Source organism: Echiichthys vipera (genome assembly GCF_963691815.1).
Source record: "Echiichthys vipera genome assembly, chromosome: 22".
Classification (NCBI taxonomy): Eukaryota; Metazoa; Chordata; class Actinopteri; order Perciformes; family Trachinidae; genus Echiichthys; species Echiichthys vipera.
Genome location: NC_139847.1, coordinates 14,663,161 through 14,685,352, shown reverse-complemented (window position 1 = coordinate 14,685,352; position 22,192 = coordinate 14,663,161). Strand labels below are relative to the sequence as shown.

The window sequence follows — 22,192 nt, the reverse complement described above, 5'->3', positions numbered from 1 at the left end:
AGTACTTTCAGAAACATATGGACATGTATGAAACACAATACAGTAGGCAGACCCACTGTACTGTAAATACAAGATCAAAAGGGACAAATAGGCTATAGATCTAAATAATAATAATAATAATAAAAACAGTAAAATCATTAGCAAAAGTGTAGGTCCTATATCATCCAAACACCTGACGATGCCCTCAGACAGAGATTTACACAGATTGCAGTTTAAATAAATCCCATTAGATTGTAGCAACAGATAACAGTGAAATACAAATTCATAATAATGTTTAAAGGTCTTATTCTGTCAGAGAATGGAAATGACTGTGAAGGCCAAAGGTTATGCTCCAACAGCGTGCAGTGTTCATGGAGTAGGCCACTTCTTGACCAGCCCTCTGAGGCCGACGTCACTTTCTAAACAGGGAAACCATATTCGCGCTAAAGAAATGCTGCCTTCAAGTACCGTCGGAAAATCAACTGACGGAATCTGGTTTTTGCAAGGTAGCGTGGCCGAGCGGTCTAAGGCGCTGGATTAAGGCTCCAGTCTCTTCGGGGGCGTGGGTTCGAATCCCACCGCTGCCAGGACGTTTTTCACTGCAGAAAGTATAAATATAATTTCCATTCTTCTATATGTAAGACTCGGCATATTGATGAGACAGTATACCGATCGTGCGTGCCAAGATACTTTACATTTCCACAATAACGCTGAAATTTAGTGGTAGTACTCCTAATTATGGTGAACAATTTAGTTTTCAGTGCTATATTGTTTGCAACCACAATCATGTACTGTGTGGTTTATAAAAGAACAAAAAACTATAGCTAAGGCTATAACAAAAAAACCCTTTCATGAATACTCTGAGCCAGTGGTGGGATGTAAATACACAATCAAGTGCTCACCTTGCAGTCTATGGTAGTCTTTTTCATTTTCTGCTACTTCAAATTTCAATTTTGCTTTAGAAACTTTAATATAACCTTATAAAATATAGGGGAAACTACCCAAAGCTATGTTAAATAGTTTCAATTCTCCAACTTGACCAACTACTAAACTAAAATGCCTCTTATTGTACACGCTCATACACCCCAAACAAAAATCCAACAATTCATTCATCACTTCATGTACGCAACTGACCAGGCTGGGACTGGTCCCTCATAACACCAAAAGGTGTGCTACAGTGCCCTCTTGGGAGCCAAAACGCGTGCTAAAGTGCCCTCCAGGAGCCTAAACGTGTGTTAAAGTAACCCTCTAGGATCCAAAACATGTGCTAAAGTGCTCTCTAGAAGCCACAACATGTGCTAAAGTGCCCTCTAGGAGCCACAACATGTGCTAAAGTGCCATCTAGGAGCCAAAACGTGTGCTAAAGCGCCCTCTAGGAGCCACAACATGTGCTAAAGTGCTCTCTAGGAGCAAAAACGTGTGCTAAAGTGCTCCCTAGAAGCCAAAACATGTGCTAAAGTGCCGTCTAGGAGCCTAAGTGTGTGCTGAAGTGCCCTCTACGAGCCAAAACGTGTCCTAAAGTGCTCTCTAGGAGCCAAAGTGTGTGCTAAAGTGCCCTCTAGGAGCCACAACATGTGCTTAAGTGCTCTCTAGAGGCCATAACATGTGCTAAAGTGCCCTCTAGGAGCCACAACATGTGCCAAAGTGCCCTCTAGGAGCCAAAACGTGTGCTAAAGTGCCCTCTAGGAGCCACAACATGTGCTAAATTGTCCTCTAGGAGCCAAAACATGTGCTAAAGTGTCCTCTATAGGAGCCAAAACGGGTGTTAAAGTGTCCTCTTCAGTAGCAAGCATGCATTACATGTGCCCTTTTTTCCATTTTTGGCCCTGCCCTTCAATAAGTCCCTGCACGCCACTGTTCTCTTTTTATGTCCTGATCATTTAAAGGAATGAGTCTGAATGCTTTTCAACGACCTCCTGGCAGAGTGCCACGACCCCACTGCTCTATGTAACATTCAGAAAATGTAACTTGGACAAAAAAAGCACATCACAAATATTCCAAAATGTTGAATGTTTAGCCAATCAGACAGATTTTTCATTGATTTAACATTGCACCGTGAACGTTTTAACTTTTTCTTCTTTTATTAGTATTATTTAGTTATTATACCATTACCTCTTGTTTACTTTGTATCTGTGTTTGATTTTGGGGATTTTTCGCCTTGTATTGTTCTTTTTGTCCACTGTTTGTATAGTGAGGATAATGTTGAGTGTTTTAGTATTAGTTTTAGTTGTATTAAAGGATCCCCATTAATTTATTTTATTTTATTGTTTGCACAATTTAAAAACATACAAAGAAATTACAAAAAAAAAACAATACAGATTTAACCATAAACCCTGAGTGAACCACTGAAAAAGTGCATCTTTACCCTCTTTTTGAAGGATATTTTGTTGTTTTCTTGACGGATATCAAATGGTAATTCATTCCAAAAAATACTTGCTAATGTAAAAAAAAAAAAAAGGTAAATAAAAAATATTAAACAAAATGTTTAATGTAAAATAAACGACGTATATACTGGAAAAAAGACTTCCCCCCCGAAGTTTGGAAGGAGGTGTTCAGTTAAATTCTCTGAGTCCATTTGTGACCTACAGGGGTCTCAGAAGTCGGAGCTCGTGGAGAGTACGTGAACGCAGCATAGTTGGGTTCGACGGAGAGGAGAGGAAAAGAAAAGGGCAGAAGGAAGGGACCTGTAATACATTCAGCCTCGCACTCTTGGCGCCAATCCGATTTAAAGAGAACAAAAAAAGGCTAATTTTTCATGACCTTTTAATCAAACTCGCGCCTAATAACCGAGCTGCCTCTCTCACAGCCGTCGGTCGGTGTTACAGCCAGCTAGCCTCGTTAGCAACACTATCTATCATTGTCACATTAATGTGGCCCCCTTCTCTCTGTCTAATAACTCAGCTACAGTGAAAGCACGGGGACAATAGAGGTGTGTTTCTCCAGAGGGGACTCGATAACACACAGCGGCAAAAATGGGGGTGAGTTGTGTGTGTGTGTTTTTTTGGTTTCTAACGTGTCGGGAGCGAGGTGATACAATGAAAGGTGGATGTTTGGTGATGGTGAAGAGGAGAGAAAGAAAGGAGGAAAGAGGGAGGGAGGGAAAGGGGAAGAGAGACCGTGGTGGATGTGTGTAGTCGAAGGTGTCGGTTAGCCTGTTTAGCTACCTCCAGTTAGCATAGTAGCGCTAGCCCCGAGCTTTACATGTCATTTTCACCGGCATTACTGCATTGTCCTCGCCGCTGTGGACACTTAACTTCTCCTGCTGTGTGTTGTGAGCCATTGTTAGCGTGCTAGCTGTGTTAGCCACACAGGAATGCCATATTCATGACGAGTGCTTTGCTGTAGCCATCACTGCTAATCACTTGAGTGTGTGTGTGTGTTTTATTACCAACAAGCCAAGCGTGGTGTGTGTGTGTGTGTTTTTTTTTAGCCCACCTGGTTATAATTAATTCAGACTTGTTGGCTGTGAATTATGTAGTTCTCAGCAGCAGCAGCAGCCCAGGCCTGCACTCATGCTGTAGTTTCCATAACTTGAGCTCCAGTCTCTGTTAAGCAGACTTGAGTTTATCCTCCACTTTCACTCTCGGATAAACCGATCCACGTGTTTCCACAGCTCAGTCTGCAGCCTCTCTGTGCTTGGTACAGACTTAATGCCGGGAGCTATCCTCGGTAATTCAGTGCATTCCTTCACCACAATTGTTACCTCTTCTGCCCATGTCTGGATCTAATAAGCGAGAGTGTGGCTAATTCCTACGCGAAGCATCAATGGACCGTTTCTTCACAGTTAACACGACTTTATTAACATGTGAATGCATGGGACTTCTCAAGATGGGTAGTGCATTTTTTAGCTGCATACAAAATCTTATACTGGCAGTTTAACTCTCATTATCACTTATCACTTATGTAGTTTGTACTTATTTAATTTCAATATGCTGCTAATTGCACGCTGCCCATTGTTGTATATTGTATACAGCTACGTTTAACCACTGTCTGCTGCACTCTGTCACATTTAGTTAATTGTTTGATTTATTTGTTGTTAGCTTTATTTTGATTTGATTTTTGTAAGCTATTGTTACTCTGATCCTATCCCATCTTTGTATTGAAACTGTCCCTCGGGATAAATAAAGCTTCTTGAATCTTTGAGTCTACAACTCATGATTTTTTTGATCTTTTATTGATTTATCTGTTAATGTCAGAAAATAACCCAAAGCTCCATCACTATTTCCAGAGCCCAGGGTAATGTCTTCAGATAACTTTTTTGCACCACCCAGTATAAGAAACAGCTAATTTAGAAGTGCATGTGTCAAGCCTCTTCTGCTGTGAGTGATTGTTAATTTTCTCTATACACTGCATCTGTAATTAAAGACACTCATAATCACTATTTATGGTAGCACCTGGTGGACATATTTATAGCAGCTTTTAAAGTGTGTGTTCTCAGTTGCCAGGCATAGATGCAGTCAGAGTAATTAGTTTGAATTATGGCTGCACTGTTGCTGATTCTAGCATTGGACATGAAGCCCAGAGCAGGCTAAATGAGAGAATCGGTATCGGAGAATTTCTCCAATACCACTCTGCTAGCAATATGCAGCATCAGCGATATAAACACAAATGGTGGTGATAAAAGCTACTAATACCAATATGTTTTCTATTTTTTTTAGATCGCTATTGTTATACAGGATGATCATGGTGTTTATTATGGTGATATCTACTGTTCGCCCTGCATGACTGACCTTCGTTTGTTTTGTTTTACATTGGTGTATGTGGTTGAGCTTGTGCATTCTAAGGTTTGAGGTTTCATCGTGTCTGTTTTGTTGTGATAAAGTGTGATAAAATGTTGCTGCAAATTTGGTCTGCACACACAGAAACACAGAATATTACTGGTAATTCATATTTAGAGGCCTACAAAACCAATGCTGCAACATCCAGCCGCAGCTAATTTTCCACATTCTCTATATTCTTTTAGATGTAACGGATATATAATTGTCTGCCAGTGACTGGTGGCCTGATTTAAAAGAAGTGGTTGACTAAGGAGTATTGGGGAAGAATGTCTTTGTCAGTCTCATCTGCTCCTGTGTCCCTGCCTTTCTCCTCTGCATATCTGCTACCATCGCAATACATTTCCCCTATTTATCCTTTTTTTCTTATTTCCTGTGTCCAGAGGAAGTCCAACAGAGCAAAGGAGAAGAAAGCCCGGCGTCAGGAAGAGAGGGCAGCTATGGATGCCGTCTGTGCCAAAGTGGACGCAGCCAATAAGGTAATTTTGGCTGCAGATTAACCAGTGGTGTAGCTGGCCGAGTAGGCCTTAGGAGTGGGCCACATGGAGGGCTTTTGAGGATAGCTTTGGGGCGCAGCAGAAAAATAAAGTCAAATATAAACATGACAACATTCATATCATTTTGACGATGCATATAGTCATATCCTTCAGCCCTAGTTTTAGCTGCTTGCTGACTGCAAAAACAAGCAGAACATTTGCACTTCTGGAAGTTGATAATGGCATTGTGTTGATGTTAAAAATAAATGCACTTTTCCAACTAAGTGCTTCAGATAAAAGCGTCCACCACTTGGCTCTTTTACATGCCGTTTCAGGCTTTCCAGTGTATCCAGATTGCATCGGGCACAGCACTTAAAACCTCCATTATGAGCTGTGATTTTCATCATTTGTTAAGTTCCGGTAATAAACATGATTCTATGTAATGACACCGAAAGATGGAGCTGCCCTCCTTACCCCGAATACGCTCATAATTGATATTCACATGCCAGGAAAAGCCAAATGCAGTGCCATATGTTTCTTATGCATAATTAATCAGCATTATTAAATCCTAGCCATGTAGTAGATCACAGAGCAGACTAAGGCTGGAGATTAACCTCTTTGAAGCCTGTCTCCAGCTGAACTGTAGCTGCTTTCTCAACAAGCTCTGAAAAGGCCTGCCTGCACTTATTACTTTTCTGTGTCACTTTGTCCCAAAATGGGGCACTCTGTGTTGCATGCTGTTCATTCTCCCGCCCCTTTCTACTGTTCATGTGCCAACAGAGAAGGAATGCAAGACATTTTCCCAAAGTAACTTTTATTTTTGTTTGTACTCTTGCCAACAGCAATGGATCTTGATTTAGACTACTGTTTCAAATGAACAAATAGTATATTCACTGCTCAAAAAAAAAACATTTTTCTGATAGGTACGGGAGAGGTATGGCTGGATTACTGAACAGGCCTACCAAGCACAGGCCCGGGGGCTGAGGGACCCTAAACAAGAGCTTCTGTTTGAATTGACTGTTGAACTGTTTGTCATTGAAAAAAAAATATAATCTTTTCTCACATCCAGCTGCATAGTCCACATCGTCTCATAATCTGTGCGGAAGAGGGGTATTCTTAATTTGTTATTAAGTATGCTCTCAGGGGCAAGGAACAGCTGACTTTGTGACCACTTATTATGAGCATCTAATGGGGCTATAACACTAATAGCCCTGTAATTTTCCTGCCTCTTTGGGCCCCAGTTGGGCCTCCAGAGCCTGTAGTTGTTCCCGAGGGATGCCTGGATTAGACGTACAGTCTGTTTTACTGTCTGCTTGTGGGAGATTTATTGCATTCACAAGTAGTCTTTGGTTTTGAAATACATAAATGTAGTGCAAATAACGGCCATGTTCATTAGTGATTTATCTGCCTATTATTTTATTGATGAATTGTTTTGGCCATAAAATGCCAGATAACAGCCAAAATCCCTCCTTCAATTTCCCATAGTGATATCTTGTTTTGTCCAACCAACGGTCAAAATAACCAAAATATATTTAGTTTATTATTGTTTAAGACAGAGAGAAACAGCTAATCATTACTCATGAGGAGCTAGAAACAGCTAATATTTGTCATTTTTGTTTGAAAGATGATAAACGATTAATAATAAAAGTTGTTAATTTGAAAAAAATGGCCGTTTTTAAATTTGGAGTGGTGTAATAAGACTCAGGCATGGGATGGGATAAGATCATTTTGTTTTCTGAAAGTCTCTTAAACTAATTTTGCCTCTTCTCATCACAGCTTGATGACCCACTGGCTGCCTTCCCAGCCTTCAAAAAGTACGACAGAAATGGGTACGCAATGCTTTTTACTCCTACAAAAGACTTGAGTATTTCATGAAATACATACAGCATTCTGGTTGGTTCTTTGTTTAGTCCAGGTAGTAGACAGTCATATATACACACACACACACACACACACACACACACACACACACACACACACACACACACACACACACACACACACACACACACACACACACATACCTGATGTTATTGACCCTGTGTACTTGTGCTTCCATCCAGGCTGAACCTGCAGATAGAGTGTAAGAGAGTGACCACCCTCAACCCGCTGTCTGTGGAGTGGGCCTTCGAACTCACCAGAGCCAACATGCAGACACTGTAAGAAGTCTGTTCTTGTAGTTTGAGGTCTATTTCAGGAACAGAGTGAGCCATCTTTAACAGAGATGAACAGGATTGCGTAGCTATGAGTGGTAGATTACGGCTGAAAATAGATTAAAGAAAAAGTGCAGACAAGCCAGAAACATCTTGTGTGTAGGAGAATTGGAGCGTGACATCAAACCATAGACCCTATATAAAGACGGAGGGGTTGACAGCTCCCCGAAAGTGAAGCCAAAACATCTCGATTGCTCCCTGGTGGCTGGCTGCAGTCTAGATCATAATCTCTGCCCCCTCCATGTTAGTGGATGGGACATGGGCAAACAAAAAATGAAAGTACACTTCAAATACATTTTTCTCAAAGATGGTTTCCGTCATTTAGGTAGTTCTGATCACGCTGTTTTTTCATAACGTGTTAATTTTTCTAATAAGTTTGGTTTAAAAGAGCTAATTGATGCTATAAAAACAGAGTGAAACATCACCATCAATCAGCTGTGTTCGACTCTGGATTGGTCAGACAGGACTTAGATACCTCCAGATCACTTCTGCGCAGACTCTGGTAATAAAACTACAAGATGGCAGCGCCCATATCCGGGGTATTTTGGCTTCACTTTTGTACAGTGGGAGGAAGTGGAGTGGCTTCAAACATACATATATGAGCATGAATTAAATTAAATTATACTCACTGTGCAGAATGTGGAAAGGAGAGCAGAGAAAAGGCAGACAGATTTGAGACAGAGAAGTTACAACAGTTTATCTTCTCTCACCTTGCCATAATTTGAGTCATGTTCAATTTAACAAATGAAAGCCAGCCTAGTTGAATCTTCATTTGTTCCATTTAGAAAATGGTGTCCTTTCTGAGTGGCACTGTTGGGGCAGCCTGATGGTGTGAGGGTAAGATTAGCATGCAAGGTCACGTTCGAATGATCCATTTTCTTTTCTTTTTTTTGCCGTGCTGTAGGTACGAGCAGAGCGAGTGGGGGTGGAAGGAGAGGGAAAAGAGGGAGGAGATGAACGACGAGAGGGCGTGGTACCTACTGGCCCGCGACGGCGACTCCTCCCCTGTGGCCTTCTCTCACTTCCGATTCGACGTGGAGTGTGGAGAGGAGGTTTTATATTGGTAAGACACCCTTCCACCAGTTTGTGGATTTAAGTTCCACCTGTAGCTTTTAGTTAAATGACTGGAGAAAATGTGAATTTTAATCTTTTGCTGGAGCTGCTGAATCTGCTCTAACTTGTTGTCTTGACTCTCCAGCTATGAGGTTCAGTTAGAGAGCAGAGTGCGGAGGAAAGGACTCGGAAAGTTCCTTATCCAGATACTACAGCTCATCGCTAACAGGTACCATCTGCAGCGGCCATCATGGTGATCATGATGTGTGAAATTGAGATGTTTTGTGCACAAATAACAATATAATATGACAATACATAAAAATGGATTAATGGTTGTATTTTCTGCTAATTACTATAGATGCAGGTTAATCACAATGTGATTTTAAAGACTAAAGTTGTCCTTATTCTATATTTGTCTTGTATATTTTTAAAAAATCGACTTTTAAAAATATTTCTGAGAAAGAAAATGCATTTTAATATGTTCAACTTCAATGATACAGACAATGTGTTTTTGGTGAGAAACACTGAATGCAAACACAGCTTCAGTTTGTTTACAAAAACAATCCACAGGGCACCATGTCATGAGAAACTAAGGCAAATGTGTGTGTTTTCTGCTCTTCCTGCTCTCCTTGTCCAGTACACAGATGAAGAAAGTGATGTTGACAGTTTTCAAACACAACCACGGGGCTTACCAGTTCTTCAGAGAAGCTTTACAGTGAGTCATTTTACATATGGAGAAGTTAAGTTTAAAGGAAAAAGACCTGGGATGTTAATCTTTTGAAATCTTCATGCTTTCTGTTGATGGGAGCATTACTCTCCAGCCTATTATATTATAGGAGAGCTGCACAGTATTGGGGAAAAAACTGGCATTGCAGCATACTTTTTTTTTTCTTTTGCAATATATATTTTGATATGAAAAACTTGAAGGCACCTGACCTCTTTAACCCTTTTTAACAGACTCCTCTTTCTCTTTCTCTCTGCGCATTTAGGTTTGAGATCGATGAGACCTCGCCAAGCATGTCGGGTTGTTGCGGCGACGACTGCTCTTACGAGATCCTCAGCCGGCGGACCAAACACGGCGAGGCCTCGGCGGGACACACCCACGGGGGCGGGCACTGCGGGGGCTGCTGCCACTGATCTGCTTCGGTTCCACCTTTTCTTTCTCATTGGTTAAAAGCCAGCAACTTTCATGGCGTGTGTGTGAAAGCTCGGGCTGCCTGCTACTCTGCAAGCATTTTGAGTTTGACCGGCTGTAGAGTGCCGTTTAAAAACAAACCAATGGCAGAATATCTGGCTACAGATATAGTTTTTGCATTATGGATTGAGATTTCAGTGTTGGTTTTTTTGTGTGTTCCTGCTACAAACGCAAAAGTATGCAGTGTGAGCTTTCACACATAGCTCCTTTTTCTTTCTTTCTTACTTCTTACTTCTTGGTTCAATGTCCAAATCGTCCTCTCTCATTCTCTTATCCCAGTTACTGATGACATTTAGAAGTTCCCAGTGAAGAAAAAGCTAAGGCATTGCTGACTATCTCTACCATTGCAATGAACCTTATCCCACTCTGCTCTCTTCCCCGAACGTGCTGTTCTGTATTCAATCATTCGGCAGCGCTTCTTACTCTACGGCTTGGGACCCGGCCTCAGGCTGTATTATAGAAACGTCATACTTCAAGACCGTATTTCATACTACATTTTCTAAATAAATCATGCCCTCACTCATTTGACCATGTACACTAAGCAGATTAGAAGAGTTAGACAGTTTCTGTTCTACGGCCCCTGACTTCTTTGGGGCCCTCACACTGAAGATACCAGCTCGTCTCACTTAACCAGGGTCCCAGGATTTGTCTGAATGTACTCAAGAGCCCTGTTTTACCGTAATATCACCTGTTGTTATTATACTACCGTTACAAGGTTATAGTACACGATTAGCACCGCCCATATTCTCTATTCAGGCTTTCCTGCTTTTAATTTTTCTAACTTATGTGACAAGATCTTCAAGATTGCCTTTTTCTTTACTATGCTTTCACTCGTGAGTTAAAAAAGAAAATTCATCTCATCTGTTGCTGTCAATTCTGCATCCAACCCAGAAAATAATCCCAGAATGAATCTTTTGCTTGTTCTACTTGCTTTAACCCCCAGCCATATTCCCTTTATAGAAAGTACATGTCATGAACTGAAACTTTGTTCTCGGCTTTACTGAAGACATGGATGTCTTAAGTCCATCAAATCATTCGCTCTCATTTTTACATGGTCTTTTTTTCGTGTTTCCGTGCGTACAGATTCCCACTTCCCATAACGTGTTTTCCCGTGCTTCAGTTCTGTGAAATTGCAGCCTCCTTTCCTTTCTCCTGTTCTTTCTGCCTCTGTTCTCCCTCCATGGCCTAAAGGCACAAACCAATTCCCGCAGACCAATTCACGTTGCTCTCATCCTTTGTACAATTGCATTACTCCTGCTTGCCTCTTCGTTCACGTCGTTTCCAAGAGGTACTAATGATAAACAAGTTGATGTTGACGCTACCTTTTTAGCTGTGTTTAAAAAATACTAATACCATCCTCCATCCCTTCTTACATATTTTGTTAGCATGAGCAAATCATATTGATTTAACATGGATGAGGATTGGTAGAAGTCACCGTTTCATTATGCGGCCGCCTGAAGCTGATGAATGCTATTAACTTGGAGAAGGGAACTTGGATTGGATGGATGGATGGATTGATGATTGACAGAAATTATAGAGCACCGAGAGTGTTTTTCTTTTTTTATGGTTGTAATTTGTCCTCCTCTCCTCAATCATCACCCGTTTCCCCAGCCCAATGTTATTAGTTTGTATGACAAAAAAGCAGAAAGGTTAATCAAAACTCGTAGTCTAAATCAATGATCAATTCTACTTCTGAGCTTTAGCTGCGCTGTTTGAACATGTGTGTAAAATCCTCATGCGGGTCTTACTTTAATATTTCATACAAATCCAGTGGACACCAGTGTATGTTAGAAGTCTGATGGAGGAGTTGTGGGAAATTTAAAGATAAGCCTAAACTTTGATGTTCCTTAACGCATCTTGGCTAAGGATCGACGGATACAGATTTTTTAGAGCTGACGCTAATACCGATTTCTTTATTTTTTTTCCCTTCCCATCAGCCTTAGCCAATGACCGATACAGACTGCTGATTTTCTTGAGCCGATATTTGGAGCCAATACTACTTTTTCTCCCTCAATTTACATCATAAAAATTACACAATGATGATAAAAAAATGTTCTGAGTCTCAGTTAAAAAAGAAAAGAAAAAGGAACATAATTGAACTTAAAAAAAGGTGTCTCCAGCATCACAGAGCTGCCTGTTGACGCCTGTCTGTAAATAATGCCGGGAAGAAACTAAGGGCGAATGCAGCAGCCCGGATCGGCCGATACCGATACACCTAAAAAATGCAAATATCGGCCGATAATATCGTCTATCACTAATCTTGGCACAAATCAAAAATCAGTACTGAAGGATTTTTACTGTACATCTGCTGCCAATACACTTAGAATTGGTCCAGAATAATCTTACTGCTACGGTTCTGGTAGGAGTTCCACTTGGGATTTTGGAAACCACATTACTAGTCAATCTGGAAAGGGTTCGGTCTGGTTGAATCATACGTTTACAAACCTTCAGGGTATTTTGGACAGTTTCAAGTGCTCATCAACTAGAAACCACCATAAAACCCTTTAATTCCAGGACTTTAGTCAGTTTGTACAGCTTTTACATGTGGGCTGGAGGTGTATAAAAGATCTTATGCTATGGGTGTAAAGATTCCTCTATCTAGAGTGGCTGCGAAGGGCTTCGATTGGTACGTTTTGAAATGTTTTTTAAAAACAGGTCATATCAAGGCTCAACTTGAGATTTCATACAGGTCAATGCCTGGTCAAAGTATGTGAAGCAGGAGAGACTGAAATGTGAAGTTGACAGACATTTTCTTACACCTAAATGAACTGAAATAATCTGTGTTACTAAAGAACAAAATGTTATATTTCACCAAAAAAAAAAAGACTCCAGACTGGGTAGAGACAAAGATATTCAGCACCTGGAGATGACATTATTTGTCTCATGCTTGTTTGATCATGAACAACAACAAAAAAAAACAATTAAACAACATATTTCTTACTTAAGTTCTAGACTACCTTCTGATAAGGACAATAAGTAAAGTCATTTTTGTACTGCACAGGTGACAATAAAAAAGAGGGTGTTGTACATAGTGGTAGTATATCAACCGGCTCACAGTCTATCTCTCTCTCTCAGGTTAATCAAACGTAATCAAACCTCATCTGTTTTATTCAACAGCCATGTCTGCTGGATTGGATTGACCATAGCTCTGACCTAGAGTCAGTTTTCTGAAGAAATGCGTCTGAAGAACGAGGTTACTGTAAAAGGAAAATCTCCTCTATGCCTTGGAAATGTGAAATTGCATGAAAGCGAAGATGACACAAAGTTTGAGCTGACCCTAGATCAGTACTTGGTTCCATGAAATCCAGACAGGTGGGCTGCCTTTTTTTAAAAAACATTATTTTTAATATGGCTCACCAAAAGTGTAAATGCTTTTGTGAAGATGTTACGTTTCAAAACGAGCCTAAACTTATCCAGTTTATTTTAAGTCACGGAGTACTTTCATTTTAGAAAATGGTTACACACCCTCACAAAATCACAGATCCTTCACTCGGTCTTTTCTCTGTGTGTGTATATATATAAATATATATAAGCTGTTGTGGATCCATCTTCATTTTCATTTCTTGGCCTTTTACAGGTGAAACACTTTTTAAAACATGTTCAAAGTAAAACTCCATGTTTGAGAGTGTGTGTTACAGTCCTGTCCATAAACTACAATGAAAGGGAAAACTAAGTCATTCTGCCTTGTCAGTGTTTTATTTGTATGTTACAAATAAAGGAAAGTTGTTTGACTTTTCCAGAGATTCCCTTTTGTTTTTTTGTCTTGTATGTGTACACGTTTACCGCCGCAGGCTTAAAATGCATCTCTTTCGACTGCATCTTGGCTTAGAAGTTGGATTATTTTCCTTAAGAAAATGTACAGGGTTCCTACGCAGTATGGAGTTTAATTTGAGTCATTTCCAGATCTGTAGAAGTATGGGAGAAGAGTATGGACAAATGTCTGGATTGTTTCCGGAATATTATCTCACTTTCTAAAATAAAATGTATTAATATATACAAAACAAAATAAGTTTACAAACGCAACATATATCTCCACACTGGCCTGGGAACGCCTCGGGATCCCCCAGTTAGAGCTGGTTAATGTGGCCCGGGAAAGGGAAGTTTGGGGTCCCCTGCTAAAGCTGCTGCCCCCGAGACCCGACCCCGGATAAGCGGATGAAGATGACATGAGATGAGATGAACATAGCCGACCTGTAGATGATATGAAACTGCTTCATTGGCTTTAGATGGAGTAAAAAAAGACAGTTTTCTTTTGTCGTTCCATCCCTACTGTGACTCTCTGTACGGGTTGCAGGTTCAGTTATTAATTAAACTCTTGAAGCATTTAGCTTGAATAAAATGCTGTGCGTTGAACATGTCTCGGTTTGGAGTTAATTTACCTATATGAGCTACAATACGTACGTAAAAATGTCTTGTAATTACTTGGCAACAAAATGAAATACATAGTCAGAAGTTAACATACGTGTTAAAAGTTGGATTTTAGAACCATTTATTGACATACGCATCTAACAATTAGTATTCAGATGAAACATTTTACCCCCAAATATATCTATATCTATACAAGTCTGGATTTTTGAAATGGAAAATATGTAGGAACCCTGTATGTAGCACTTTGTAGTTTGGTTTATTTAAAGCTAGTGCACTTAACTTAATTCTGGTTTCTGGATTTGTACCACAGACTGTATAAAAAAGTTAGTACCCTCGTGGTGGAATGCACTTATTGAATTCACTTCAGCTAAATGGACTTAATTAGAAAGTTTAAATACTTACTTAAAACATACATTATTAAATGTAAATAGTATTGCATTATTTTAATTTCCAATTACTTTTTGTTCTTAACTTTTAATCTTTTTAAAAACAAATGATACCTTCCTGACTTCCACAGTAACGACTCCTTATGTTTATATGCGTTATACTAGGGGAAGCATGGACAGTTTTTAATTTAATTATTACAATATATTAGCCAACGTTTTTTTTTTTTTAAATGGAGCTAGTGCAGGATTCATGCGGAACTACTTGTGATTGTACACGTGCTGAGGGGACTCCTTACTGCGTCGCGCAGAAACCGGAAGTTGTTGGTAGATCGCTGCAAAGCGAAGTGTTGAATGGATGGATGTTCTGATGCACTGAGGTGTCTTTGCTCACTTCTTCCCAAGATGGCATGAACCTGTGAGCTGCTAGTTCAACTCTACCGCTCCTGTCGTCCTCTGGTGAGTCATCAAAGTGATATATTATTATATTAGCATATTCATACTAGCCGACCTTCTCAGGGTTAGCGTGCGCAAACCCTTAACTCGGCTTGAACGTGTTACACTTTGCATTGGAAAATGTATGGCTAACATTGACTAGGAATGCTATCCCTCTCTCAAATGTTGAGTGACCGGTGAGAAACTGAATTTAACAATTCCCACAGCCTAAAGGCAAAAGTAACTGACACAAGAATAACAAAATATCCCTCCGAGCAATGCTGTGTGCCTGTTTTCCATGTTTCATATAATATTGTCGTCCTGTTCAGATAGTCAGGATACCATGGCAACGAGGATGAAGCTGAAGCTGAAGACGGTGTTTGTGCTCTACTTCATGGTCTCCCTCCTGGGCCTCATCTATGCACTGATGCAGCTCGGTAAGTGCTCTCCACAGGGTCTCAAAGGACATTTTGACTTTTCATAGTGGGGAAAAAAGCACAGGTGAAATTGACATAATGAACATTCACAATGTCTCAGCTCAATGTGGTGTCCCAGAAAGCTGCTCCAGTTAGCCTGCGTGCACAGAATCAGGGCTTCCCCTAATTGGAATGCAGCTTTCATTAATGTTATTGAGTGTCTCAACGACTTAAAGGCCTGGATGGCGCTGAACTTTTTCCAATTTCACTGAGAAAAAGACAGAAGTAATGTTTTTTGGCTGCACCACGGGGACCCCCTGTAGATCTGGGCTCCTTGGCCCAGTATGTCAAACCTAGCGTCTCAAACCTAGCAGTTAGAGTAGACCCTGATCTTAAATTTGACAGATTAAGGCCAAAATAAAGCCAATTCCTTCAAGGCAGCACTCTGAGACGGTAATCCACACCTTTGTTACCACTCGTCTGGATTACTGCAATACACTGTATGTGGGGGTTAGTGGGTCCTCCATCGCTCGTCTCTAGATGGTACAGAATGCAGCTGTACGTCTTTTAAGTGGCACACGTAAACCTGAGCGCATTTCCCCCCTTTTAGCCTCACTCCACTAGTTTCCTTTTCACTTTAGGATCCATTTTAAAATATTTTTTATTTTTATTTGCTTTTAAATCCCTGAATGGCCTTGCCCTGTCCTACCTATCTGAGCTTCTACACCCTTATACACACGCCCGCTCTCTCAGGTCAGATGATCAGCTGCTCCAAAATGTCTGCTGTGAAAAGGTCTATCAAGACTTGGTCCGTCAGCATAATAGGCTGTGAACATCACAGGGGCCGTCCACATGAACGTGTGTGTTTTTGAAACTGTGTGTTTCTCTGCACGGTTTGGCCTGTCATCCACACGTAACCGCAGTTGTCGGCTCCTAAAAAGTTTTTTTGTAACCGGGGTCCAGAGTGAACTTTTTCGAAAAGTCCAGTTTCAGCAGTCCTGCGTGGACCGCAAAACTGATGAAAACCGCAATTTCTTGTTGGCAGTGTTTGACCTCACACTGCGACGGTAAACGGTAAGTTGTATCCATGGAGACTTGTGGAGCGCTCTAGACGTGACCAGCTGACAAGAACTTGTATATCCCCGTACTTGGACTAACACGACTTCCAATCCACATTTTTTTAAGAAGAAGAATTACTTTATTTATCCCGCACGGGGAAATGTTACACACACAGACCTGAAATACACACATGCACAAACAAGGCCTATGGTGAGAGATGTTAGAGCGAGGGGGCTGCCAGTGACCAGCGCCCAGAGGAGTTGGGGGTTTGGTGCCTTGCTCAACAGCACCTTGGCAGTGCCCAGGAGATGAACTGGCACCTCTCCAGCCACCAGTCCACACTCCATACATGGTCCACACGGGGATTTGAACCGGTGACCCTATGGTTCCCAGCCAAGTCACCTATGGACTGAGCTACTGCCACCTCCTGAACTTTTTCCTGAGTGACAGTGAGAAGTAACTCAACTTCTGTCTGTACACATGAAGGAATCTGCCCGGTTTCGGTTCGCCATTATTCATTTTTATAAAATGGCCTCCCTGTTAGGAGTCCTATCACCACCTACTGCTTTGGCATGTGCATGACATTGTTTGAGGTGGATTTTGCGGTTTCATGTGGACAGAGATATTTTTGGGAATTTTCCATTCTGCCAGTTACCGGGAATTTTCCATAACAGTTCGGTTTCAAAAATACATGTGTTCGTGTGGACAAAGCCACAGACAAAGCAGCTTTCATGTATCCAAGTTGTCGAGGCAAGGAAGTCCCTTTTTTGCTTTTGTACTGTACTTTAAACTGTCTTGTCTTTTAAACCCTTTGCAGGTCAGCGCTGCGACTGCACAGAGCACGACCTGCCCAAAGACCGAACCATATCTCGTCTGCGGGGCGAGCTGCACCGTCTTCAGGAGCAGATGAGGAAGTCCGATGCGACCAAGCAACCACAGAAACAACAGGCTAAGCCCACCATCTTTGTCATCACCCCGACATACGCAAGGTAAGCACTGGAGGCAATTTTCCTTACCTCATTCCCTGCTCACACGCCTACTTCATCTCCACCCTCCTCTATTAGTGTTGGTTTCTCCTTCACACACATACACACCGTTCCTCTGACTTCTGTCTGTCTCTGTTCAGGCTGGTGCAGAAGGCCGAGCTTACTCGTCTCTCCCAGACCTTCCTCCATGTTTCTCAGCTCCACTGGATCGTGGTGGAGGACTCGCCACACAAGACCCCACTGGTGACTGACCTTCTGGTGAAGAGCGGCCTGACCTACACACACCTCCACATGCCCACGGCCAAGGACCGAAAGCTGCAGGAGGTGGGTAGAGAGACATGGCAGCTAAAAATCACACCAATCCGTCTACATTCTTGTCTCCTGAAGTTTTGACTCAAACACATATTTTTCCTCTTAATTATGAACCAAAAGAGTGTTTTTTAAACTTTCCGTCTGAATGCCTACTCTCCACCTTAGGGTGACCCCAGCTGGCTGAAGCCTCGTGGAGTTGAGCAGAGGAATGAGGGATTGCGTTGGCTCAGAGAGGACAGAAGGGCTCAGCCAGGAGGAGACAACCAGCAGGGAGTGGTTTACTTCGCCGATGACGATAACACGTACAGCCTGCAGATATTTGAAGAGGTGGGTGTTGGAGTGTTAATTTAATGAGCCTCAGCCGAGGGCATGTCATCCAAGTTTGTTACGGGTGTCCACAGCTGAGTCTGTTGTAGATGTGCCACGATTGAAGGAGAAAACCAAAGTTCCTCTTGTCTTGTGTCAGATGAGAAGCACCCAGCGAGTGTCGGTGTGGCCGGTGGGGCTGGTCGGAGGGATGAAATATGAGAGGCCCGTGGTTGAAGGAGGAAAGGTGGGAGCTTTTTATGTTGTGGTTTGTCATGAAAATCACCAATTTATTAGCCAAACTGAATCCAACTGTGCGACTCCTGTGACTGTTATTGTGTGTGATGATTCTTCTAAGGTGGTTCGCTTCCACACCGGCTGGCGTCCCAGTCGCCCCTTCCCAATGGACATGGCCGGCTTCGCTGTGTCCCTCAAACTGGTCCTGGCAAATCCAGAGGCCTGTTTTGACGGCGATGCACCAATGGGCTTCCTGGAGAGCAGCTTGCTGCAGGGATTGGTTACCATGGATGAACTGGAGCCTAAAGCAGACAACTGCTCCAAAGTGAGTGTGTGTTACATGTGTGTTAGAGAGATAAAGAGAAAGATAAAGAGAGAAGGAAGATTTGAGTTCTCTGTGGGTCGAGCGTTTTGATACTTTCACAGGATTTATAAAGAACCTCAACCTGATTTATTATCAAAGTAGACATGAACATCTCACGTTTTACAATATGGGGCCTTTAAACTTCAGCGACTCACTAGTTGCAGTATATTTTTAGGCAACATTTTGTATTTGATTTTATGTCCATTCATTCCTTTTTGTGTATGTGTGTGTGGTTTTTTTTTTTAGGTACTTGTGTGGCATACACGCACAGAGAAGCCCAAGATGAAGAGAGAGGAGGCTCTGCAGGCTCAGGGACTGGGTTCAGACCGTGCAGTGGAGGTCTGAGGAACACACACACACACACACAAAGACACACTCACACACACACACATTGGAATGCGTACTCTGCTGTTTAATGCTGCATAATTTAACTCTGCGTTGTAAATACTGTAAAACAGAAAAAAGAATATCTGTTAGAGGTCACATTTTAATGTCTCTGGTTATGACTGTCTTTTTAGTGTCAGGTTGTAAATGTATGTGTGTGTATATTGAATGTGTGTGTGCGTGTGTGTGTTAACAGTGTATGTATCAGGGTTTTCTTTGTGTTTAGTGAGTTTAGGCGTCTTTATCCAGCAGTACAGTTGGTGGGCGACTCTGGAGTTTGCCTGATGGGGGCGCCAGTCTTTTAAAGCCATGCTGTTACACTACCGATACTTTTGCTTGCATCATTTGATGGCACTTAGATATCTATATGGCTGAGCTACACCCGCTCCTGTCTCTGTTCCCTCTGCTGGTTCGATCTGATCTGTAACCAGCTTCATCAGTGCTGCCACTCACGTCTCGATATAGTTGCAATGGAGGACTTTATTCATGCATGGCTTCTATTATTGTGTGATTATACAAGTCCTTATTCAGCCATATAGATGTTTTTTTTTTCAAGAACATTACCACCAGAAGCATGATAATAATCTTTATGCAACCTGTCGAATCCAAATGTCTGCATTTGCTTTTAAGGTAATATTATTGTGGAGCAAAGGTGCATTTTCTTTATACAGTTAATAATATTCTTAACATGTACAAAAGCCACAAAATTCCCAAATGAATTAAGAACTATGCTAAATAGTTGTTGCCTTGTATTTATTATGCTCTCATACACCTGGTCTACATACTCAAGTGGTGCAACGTACCAACGATGTGCTGCAACACAAACGACAACAAATACAAGGACGAATGGTTCCACACCCAGTGTAGTTTAAGTGTAAAAGCTCAGCGTGCTGCATTTAAAATAGTGTCATAACAGCAGCTAGTTCAAGCCAGTACTTTTATATGTATGTTTTTAGGGATGCTTTTTAAAAACAAACGGCTTGTGGACCATTTTTAAGGGAACAACACTACTGAAACTCATACAAATCTGATGACAGGAAAAAGACTTGAATTGCCTTTAATAGGCAGGAAATCCCTGGTAATTTTCAGTAGCAGTGTTTCAATAGTATATTTGAAAAAAAAAATAATCTTCAAATATGAATTGAGCTACTGGAGCTGTGCTCTATTCTCTTCTGTGACATCCTAATAAATGGATTAATAAAGAGCAAAATAAGCCAGTGCTCCTGGGCTACTGTTGTATGATACTGTAAAAACAGCTAGTGCCTGCTTAAGTGTCATTAGTGCCTGTAAGTCAATCCTCTACTGGTGTATTATGTATTTATTACTGTAATATTGTTCTTCACATTGTACATTGTGATTATGTCTGTCCTTAAATAAACCCAGATAATGTTAGACATGTTTTTTCATTGTCTTTTTTTAAACTTCCCTCATTCATGCCTTAATCTGTAAGTTATTTTTAACTTTGCTTTTCAACTGTTTACAGGCAAAAAGGAAGACGTCTTAAATTTAAGTTACTGCCAGTGCTGATATGTGATCAGTGTTTGGGAGGAGTTATCATTCCATTCATTCATTCATTCATTCATTCAGTCATTCATTCATCTTCAACCACATGTCCCTGTCGGGGTCGTGGGGTGCTGGAGCTGATCCCAGCTGACATCGGGCATGAGGCGGGGTCCACCCTGGACAGGACGCCAGTCTATCACAGGACACATAGAGACAAACAGAGACAGACAACCATTCACACCTACGGGCAATTTAAGAGTCATCAATTAACCTAACACGTGCATGTCTTTGGACTGTGGGAGGACACCGGAGAACCCGGAGAAAACCCATGCAGACAGAGGGAGAACATGCAAACTCCACAAAGAAGGGCCCCAGCCCAGATTCAAACCAGGAACCCTTTTGTTGTGAGGCGACAGTGCTAACCACTACACCACCAAGCTAAAATGTTTGTTTTCTACACTGCAGATTAAATGTGACCATGTCAAACTTTTCCTGCTTACAGTTGGCTGTCAGGTCATCATGATACTGAATTTTAAACTGAGATACAATACTGTGAAAACCAAAACAAAACAGGAAACTCAATACCTCTTAAGATACCACAGCAAAAAGAAAAACAGGTTTGTTGCACACAAATCTGAATTATTTATTGACATCCTGCACACAGGGCTGGTCCAGAAAAAGACACTGACCACAGAGCGACATTCTCCATTTTATGTGTTTTTATGAGCCATCTTAAATCCTAAATGTCTCTGCCAAAATTTAAAATGCGCGGTGATCCATAGACGTGGGCCGAACAGCCATGTGCAGTTTGCTTGTTTAGCGTTCCCCTGGTAACCCTGTTTTCATTTTACAACGCTATTAATTATGGGTAATTCCCTGCGGACTGAAAGTTTTAATAAAAGACTCAAAACGTCTGAGTGAACTTGCCTCAAAGTCTGTAAATGTGGAGTGTGGAGCTTTATTCTCTTGTACTGTTGTCCCCACATACTCAGAACACCCCTGGGTGCTCTATCAGCTATAACATCTTTCACCATTCATCATCACTGGAGAACTTCCTCAGTTTTTGGATTTGGGAGAGAGTTGTTCATGTTCACTATTATTCTTTGAGTGTCTTAGACCTTAGAAATAACATGAATTATGAATTTTGAAAATGGACATAGTTCCCCTTTGAGGGCCTTTTCTCTTGCATCACATTTTGGATTCTGACCCTGACTAGTTTAAGAAATGCTGACTTGACAGAGAAGTTGGATGGCTGTCTCGACTGCCTGCTTAATGTGATTTGAAACGCAGCCAACAGCACATCTGTTCTGTGAGTGTGTGAGGTAATACAGTGACACACTGCAGGCTTGTCATGCTACATGTCTGCCTCTTTATGTTCCCACTAGCATCTTTAATTCTATGTTTTAGGTTTTCCTGAAGTTTCACCAAATCAAAATCCACTACCAAAACCCTAACTTGTCCGTGCTTGACTGTGGCCATGGCAACCTGCTCACAGCATTTCGATACCTTCACCAATGATTACCCACGTGGGCGGGGATGCTCTGACCTCAAACACAGCTGAGGTTTTTACAGGCCTGCGTGATTGACACTTGTTACGCCCTCCTTGCAGGGAAGTGGAGTCTACCTCGGCACCCAACACACACTCAGAGGGCTGAGAGGGAGGTGAGTCAGAGGAGCTGAAGTCATAGGCACACACCGTCTTTTGATCCACAATGATTCATTCCCAAACACACACACACACACACACA

At 41.5% G+C, this 22,192-nt stretch overlaps 2 protein-coding genes across 4 annotated transcripts; both read left to right on the top strand.

Moving 5' to 3' along the window:
- Nucleotides 1–2,645: 2,645 nt before the first annotated feature.
- Nucleotides 2,646–13,427, top strand: naa40 (N-alpha-acetyltransferase 40, NatD catalytic subunit). The gene is made up of 8 exons (XM_083937475.1): nucleotides 2,646–2,957; nucleotides 5,138–5,233; nucleotides 7,007–7,059; nucleotides 7,294–7,389; nucleotides 8,348–8,506; nucleotides 8,642–8,725; nucleotides 9,134–9,211; nucleotides 9,486–13,427. The coding sequence occupies exons 1-8, from the start codon at nucleotides 2,952–2,954 to the stop codon at nucleotides 9,631–9,633; spliced, it is 720 nt and encodes a 239-aa protein (XP_083793601.1). The 5' UTR covers nucleotides 2,646–2,951; the 3' UTR covers nucleotides 9,634–13,427.
- A 1,335-nt stretch (nucleotides 13,428–14,762) lies between these two features.
- On the top strand, nucleotides 14,763–19,972 carry b3gat3 (beta-1,3-glucuronyltransferase 3 (glucuronosyltransferase I)). 3 transcript variants are annotated; one of them, XM_083937372.1, is made up of 8 exons: nucleotides 14,763–14,901; nucleotides 15,207–15,314; nucleotides 17,170–17,341; nucleotides 17,479–17,662; nucleotides 17,816–17,977; nucleotides 18,117–18,203; nucleotides 18,315–18,518; nucleotides 18,804–19,972. In XM_083937372.1, the coding sequence occupies exons 2-8, from the start codon at nucleotides 15,221–15,223 to the stop codon at nucleotides 18,900–18,902; spliced, it is 1,002 nt and encodes a 333-aa protein (XP_083793498.1). In that variant the 5' UTR covers nucleotides 14,763–14,901; nucleotides 15,207–15,220; the 3' UTR covers nucleotides 18,903–19,972. The 3 variants fall into 3 exon arrangements, with proteins under 3 accessions (XP_083793498.1, XP_083793497.1, XP_083793499.1); XM_083937371.1 differs by having other exon boundaries at nucleotides 14,776–14,905; nucleotides 15,211–15,314; XM_083937373.1 differs by having other exon boundaries at nucleotides 14,804–14,901; nucleotides 15,211–15,314.
- The last annotated feature ends 2,220 nt before the right edge of the window (nucleotides 19,973–22,192 follow it).

Bases quoted from the DNA above. Each gene is read 5' to 3' on its own strand.
- naa40 (XM_083937475.1), top strand. The intron at 7,060-7,293 runs GTACGCAATGCT...GCTTCCATCCAG, and splicing joins AAAAAGTACGACAGAAATGG to GCTGAACCTGCAGATAGAGT. The intron at 8,507-8,641 runs GTAAGACACCCT...TTGACTCTCCAG, and splicing joins GGAGAGGAGGTTTTATATTG to CTATGAGGTTCAGTTAGAGA.
- b3gat3 (XM_083937372.1), top strand. From the start codon at position 15,221: ATGGCAACGAGGATGAAGCTGAAGCTGAAGACGGTGTTTGTGCTCTAC. The intron at 17,342-17,478 runs GTAAGCACTGGA...GTCTCTGTTCAG, and splicing joins ATCACCCCGACATACGCAAG to GCTGGTGCAGAAGGCCGAGC. The intron at 18,204-18,314 runs GTGGGAGCTTTT...GATTCTTCTAAG, and splicing joins CCGTGGTTGAAGGAGGAAAG to GTGGTTCGCTTCCACACCGG.